This window comes from Olea europaea, unplaced genomic scaffold, assembly GCF_002742605.1.
Source record: "Olea europaea var. sylvestris unplaced genomic scaffold, O_europaea_v1 scaffold1429, whole genome shotgun sequence".
In the NCBI taxonomy this organism is placed as follows: domain Eukaryota; kingdom Viridiplantae; phylum Streptophyta; class Magnoliopsida; order Lamiales; family Oleaceae; genus Olea; species Olea europaea.
The window spans coordinates 278,804-285,209 of NW_019231824.1; the positions used below are offsets into that span (position 1 = coordinate 278,804).

General features: G+C 35.4%; 1 protein-coding gene across 1 annotated transcript; it reads right to left on the reverse strand.

Moving 5' to 3' along the window:
* Positions 1-689: 689 nt before the first annotated feature.
* On the reverse strand, positions 690-5,950 carry LOC111375892 (putative hydrolase YtaP). Its single transcript, XM_022998804.1, has 13 exons — positions 5,568-5,950; positions 4,049-4,125; positions 3,884-3,964; positions 3,032-3,160; positions 2,857-2,943; positions 2,423-2,476; positions 2,136-2,226; positions 1,976-2,046; positions 1,833-1,902; positions 1,650-1,702; positions 1,448-1,541; positions 1,243-1,340; positions 690-911 (listed from the first exon to the last, which is right to left on the reverse strand). The coding sequence occupies exons 1-13, from the start codon at positions 5,839-5,841 to the stop codon at positions 822-824; spliced, it is 1,269 nt and encodes a 422-aa protein (XP_022854572.1). The 5' UTR covers positions 5,842-5,950; the 3' UTR covers positions 690-821.
* Between the last annotated feature and the right edge of the window lie 456 nt (positions 5,951-6,406).

The window sequence follows — 6,406 nt, forward strand, 5'->3', positions numbered from 1 at the left end:
GTATTTCAATATCAATGCTTGAATGACATGTTTGGTCCATATAACTGAACAATATTATATATATATATACACACGCCCCCAATTGACATAATAGCCACGACTGCCGACGAAACCAGTAGTCGTGGCTATTGTCAAGTATATATATATACACATACGCCCCCAATTGACATAATAGCCACGACTGCCGAGGAAACCAGTAGTCGTGGCTATTGTCAAGTATATATATATACACATACGCCCCCAATTGACATAATAGCCACGACTGCCGAGGAAACCAGTAGTCGTGGCTATTGTCAGTGTGGTTGAATTGCCAAAGACAAAGATGACCGAATTAGCCACTGGGATTGTGCTTAAGCTTAAAACCCAATTTATTATCAGCCAGATGCATCCCTTCAACACAAGGAACACAGGACCATGACTGATTTTTACCTTGATGCAGAATACTCTTCAACCATAGCATTCTTCCAGTGAGTTTCAAGTAACGCTCGACCATCTCAACTGGTTCTTTTGGACAAGAAGAGGTGTTGGAGAGAGTGGCTGTGGAAAGTTTATGTTTAAAAATCCAAGATTTCGATGCATTTCAACTGTTCATGGGGATGTAAGTCATGAGGTCTACAAATGGCAGGTGGAAAAAGATGTCTGTTAAGTTCTTAACCTTTAGCAGGGGCTAGGACAGGGCACAGAATTACTAAAGAATAGCAGCATTAATTACAAAAGGAAAGACTTCTATTAGTTACACATCACACTATTATTAAAATAATAACGACAATATTTCAATATCTTTAAGAGACAACATATAGAAACAATATACAAAGTCAACCTTACAGTTTAAGGAACTTATCGAACCAATCACTGGCTCTTTTGACCATCAAAGGTGTCATTTGATGCCCAATTCCTGGTTCTGCTGCCACCTGAAAATAAAGATGAATAAAACGAAAAAGGGAAAAACTGAACCTATCAAACCAATCATTGGCTAATAATCAGTCATGTTATGTGTGAGCTAGCACATGCACATGCTGCTATTGGAAACTAAGCTTTTCTGTGACGATTCATTTTAAATTCATAAGAAAGGTCTAAATTATAGCTAAAATAGAAACAACCCTCTTGATTTTTTGTTGTCGGTTTTTTATAACATAATGAGGTTTTTATACATATGCATATGCGTGAGAGCACATTTTTGTGTTAACTCTTATTGTGTTTCTTTTCTTTTCGGTTGGGGGGACAGGCAGCATGGATTCCTACCTCGAAATTGTGAAGACAATTGGAATCTTCGTAAGCTTTTCTGGTTCTTGATTCTGGGAGTTCCAAGCCATCAACTGGACAACGAGGATCTTCTTTGCCTGAACTTTCCAAATATTCATGTCAATGCAAGTGCCTTATCGTTAGGAGAAAAACATAATAATGTGCACGCATTGTCATTAATTTAAATGAAAATAATCATTAATACCATTTAAAATCAGGAGAGGACGTGGAGCAATGGCAGGAATTGTGTAAGGCGAATCAAACCGAGAGGACAAACCAGGAGCTATTCTGTCCCAGACCTGTTGACAATTGTGATATCAAATGGAATTCAACATTCAGAGTACATAGCGGATTAAGCTACATATAAAGGTGTAAAAACGTGCCAGCCCGGCCCATTTAACACCGACCTTCTCCACTACTTCTTTATCAATAGTGCTCTTGCCTAAATCAACACGTGCTTCTGGAAACGAAGAGCAGTAAAGCAACATTCACATATTAATAAGTTAAAAAATGCTTTCCAAGAACAATGTATACACAGAATTATATGCAGGACTGTTGCAAAAATCCTTTCTGGCTTCTCTGCGTCTCACCTTCAAATACAGCCTTGATACTGTCAACTCGAGCTTGCCACTTGTCATGTTCAACTGCCCATCGGAATCCCTAAAAAATATTTTAAATATCTAGATTGTAAGATTATTGTTCACCTGACTGATCCAAAAGTTCCAAGACCTACCTGAACACCAATTATAGGAACAACCACTGCATAGCGAGTATCAGCAGCAGCAGTGAACCATGCATGCATTCCTGCACAATGGAATTGCATTGTAAGCTCTGCAACTTGAAGAAAGATTGATATCTCTAATGTAGTTTATCTTCCACCAAATTCTGACAACCTCCAAGTGATTCGCCAGTAATTCCTATCCTAGACGGGTCGACATCCTCCCTTTGAGTTAGATAATCCGCCAATTTTATCAAGTCCCACACCTGCGAAATTCAGCTTATGTATATTTTTAGATGGAATATACAATTTTAAAAATGTATAGCTTCATGGTCCATACTGTAAGAAAATTGATTCTCAGTTGACTCATCAATTAACATAAAAAACTTTAAATTTTCAACATTGACTTGTCCAAATCCATAAAGAACTGACTTTAACAATTACAGGATACGGCACCGTTACCGTATCAAATATGAATGGCATCGTATTGCCTTTCTTCCATGATGACACCAGAGCCTGCATTATGATGAAAGAAAAAACTAAGCCAATCTAATCACTGACGGTGAACTGGGATATTCTTTTGAGCTCATTAAGAATCCTTGAGAAGACATGCACAAGTCTGCAGCATTGCAAAGAAAGTAGGAAGGGGAAAAGCTATTATTTTCAACTCTCTTATATTCAAGACAGGTATTGTTCTCGCCACAACATTTGGCAATATCTACATATGTTTGAGAGCCAAACACCATTGTACATAAGCAACACCTTGAATTCCTCGTCAGGTCAAGGACCATAGAGCTTATCCACTTACTGATGCATACTATTTCTGACTTGATAAAATTTTTAGTTTAATTTATCAATGAGAAAGAAAACAAAAGGCAGCGATCCAGTAAACACACATCTCTATAGGTAGTCAGGCTGCTGGCACGCTCTCCATGATATCGAGAATCAATGGCTACTGCTATGTAATCCCTTGAAGCATATCCCTGAGACAAAGGAACAGATAAGCCAAACTCTTTCTATTAAAACATCTTCTAATGCTGCAAGCATTTGAGAAAATTATTTAATAATCACCTCAAGCAAAGGTCGCAGCCACTCCTTGCATTTATTTGTGCTATGTAGAAAGACAATTGCTGGTCTTCTTTTTCCACTGCTTTCTTTCATACTCAATATCAAAACTGGCAGACGCCCTTGATCCCCTTCCTAGTTGAGGATATGAAATTATTAGCCAACTCTCATTCGAATTGAATTGAGAATGAATACCTATATATCAGATGGATCACTCTTGTAGTTTTATCATAAATTNTATTAGCCAACTCTCATTCGAATTGAATTGAGAATGAATACCTATATATCAGATGGATCACTCTTGTAGTTTTATCATAAATTAATATTACTAAATGAGATCAATCATAAAATGTAACATTGCAGGCTTTAAAACTCAAATTGTTTATCCTTCATATATTTTGGAGCAATCAATTTTCCAGCTATGTATAAAATTAGCAATTGACAGAGGATATGACCTGTATGTTTATCTTTTGGTTTGAAGGAGATGGGGAGGTTCTAAACAAGAGAGACAGATTGATTATACGATTTCCATAGAAAATGCCACCTATCAGAGTACTCAGGAAATGGATAAACGGTTAACATATTGAACTGTTCTTCCGTTGGGAAAAGAGAAAATAAATGAATAATGATGCTGTCAGAGATTACGTAATGAATTCAGAATTTATATTTTTTTCTTTCATTCATTAATTATTTTCATATCAGAACTTTCTGCTCTTCATTGTTGTGTCGAACTTCAGAATTATGATCTGGGAAACAAAGACCAGTACCACCTCTATACCATGTCCAAGTTCCCTATTTCAAGATATAACATAGTGCTAAAAAGAATAGAAGAAAGAAAAACAGATAAACCCTAGATACCTCAGTAATCAGGTACAAATTCTCCTCCTGAAGAAGCTCTTTGAAATTCAGAATATCTTTCTTTGGAGTAGACTCCATTGTCTGTATGTGCCAGAAAAGGCATCAGGATAATAGAGTTAACTATTGACATAAAGGAAGGGAAAAAAATCCTAAGCAGTTTCCAACCTTGCTGAAGGTTGGCTTTGGAGTTTCCTGATACAGTGGATCTCGCACAGGTTGAGCAGGTTCAACAGAAAGAGGAACTGATAACATTTAAGAAACATATGAATTTGTCTGCACGTGTTAATGAAGAAACACAGATGCAATTTGCATTCAGATCTAAGAACACATGCAGACTGAGGGAAAAAATACCAAAATAAATATTTATAGTTTCCCTGTCAATAAATGGCCAATCAAAGAAATGTAATCTGCATAGTTAAAAAGTGAGGCATTTTCAGGAAACACAAGAGTATGAACACATATTGGAAGGCCTTTTTTTTTTTTTTTGGTCTTGTGTACGCTCCTGTTGGTACCTGCAATCTACCTAAACCAAAATTCCACTAAATATCACCTGTCAGCACATTATCTTAATTATACATGCAATATCCTTAATAGACTCATTTCCAGGATCAACAATTAGAAGAAGCAGCTTTTTACTTGGAGAGATTACCAATAAATTTTTGATCAAAGACAGTGATAACAATATTTCTTGGGATTAGAGAATTATGCTCTCCAAATATATATATATATATATATATATATATATATATATATATATATATATATATTATTGAAGAGAATGCGAAGGGTTGTACAAATTATTGCCTCACGGGTGGCAACTTCTATGTAGGGAATTTCAAGTTGGACTGGATCCCCTCCTTACTGCATTGTATAATGTATCATTTGATATGTGAATACAATTTATTGCAGCCGGTAAAATAAGACAACTCATTGTTTCCTAGTACATTACTCTTTATTTCCATAAGCAAGTTTCATTCTTAAGTTTCCTTTGTCATCCTGATCTAATATATACAATTTTACAATATCGATAGAAAGCCTATATTATATCAGCCACAGAATATTTTTTACCTGCATACATTTTTACGAAATGGTAGAAATATATAATTACCCATAGAATTATTCAATATCTTACAACAATAAGAGATTTCCAAGAATTTTTGAACCGAGTATGAAAGCAATGACATTCCTTTTCAATTAGATGGGAATTTCACAAGACCATTATAAAATTCTATACATTCACTCCCACAAACTGTAACTCATTTTCATTTTAGAGATTTCTTTTTCTTTTTCTCCCTCCCATCCTCCATTATCTATTACCAGTCACTATAGAACACAAAAGGTCAAACATAATTTAAACTCGGTAAATATTTTCCTAATTCCGGCTTCTTCTTATTTTCTCTTCGTATACAAACATTTCTTAAAATTCAAAACCTGAAATGTGAGAAAGTTCAATTCTGCCAACCAAGGTAAAGTAGACACTAGAAATCAATCGAAATTTTTAAAATCAAATCAAACAGCAGCAAAAAATTTCAATAAAAATCAAAATCCAAACCGAATTCAGCTCGCATACCAAACAAAACGAAAAAACAAACTAACTAAAAAAAATTCAACACAGATATGCCAATCTTCAAGCAATTAAATACTCCAAATCACACAAAAAAGTGTGAATGCGTGTGAAAATTACCTTCTGCCGTTCGACGGCTGCGAAGAACCTGAAGAAATTCACCGCGAAGCTTGGTGACATCCATGGAATCTTCCATTTTCCGATCAACTGAGAATTGTGGAGCAGTTGGAGAGCTGGTATTCATCACGATAAATGCTCTGTTTTTACAGCTGTTGAAAGTTGATGGGGACAGCTGTGATTGTCCTTGCACGTGCGAGAGCTTGATTGCCACGTGCGATGGAGTTGTCAATATTGTTGATAAGAAAAGATTACTTGGAGGAATCTTCGCGGCCATAAAGACAATGAAAAAGGGTTTTCTTTACAGAATTTTATGTTCGTTTTCTATTTTTTGTAGTCTTCTTTCAACCAAAAATTATCATATACCTCCTCGATATAAATTCTATGAACCAAATTATGTACTGTAGCAAGATCCCCGTCATAATTTGTGGGTGAGTTAAGCTCCTTTACCCAAAAAAAAAAAAAAAAAATGACCTATTGTTGACAGATACTTACATGAAGTGTGACCCATGTAAATAAAAAAAGCCCAAAAAATCCAATCCCTCTCCTTCGTAAGGGGCCTGTCGAAGAGGGTGTCATGCAGCATAGCAGGGTTGTTTGTGGTTAGGGAAAAGAGAGATGAATTATGTTATTTGTACAGTTTTTATTTTATTTTTTATTTTTATAACAAATTAATTTTCAAAGTATTGGCTTCGTAGCATTTGATAGGTTGGTTGGACAAAAGACGAAGTTAAACCAGTCTGTGAAATGTTGATAAATTAGCAATTGTAAATTAATCTATTAAATAATCAGTACATGCATTCTTGAAAAGAAATATAAAGCTTTTAGTCTGGCTAGAGTGC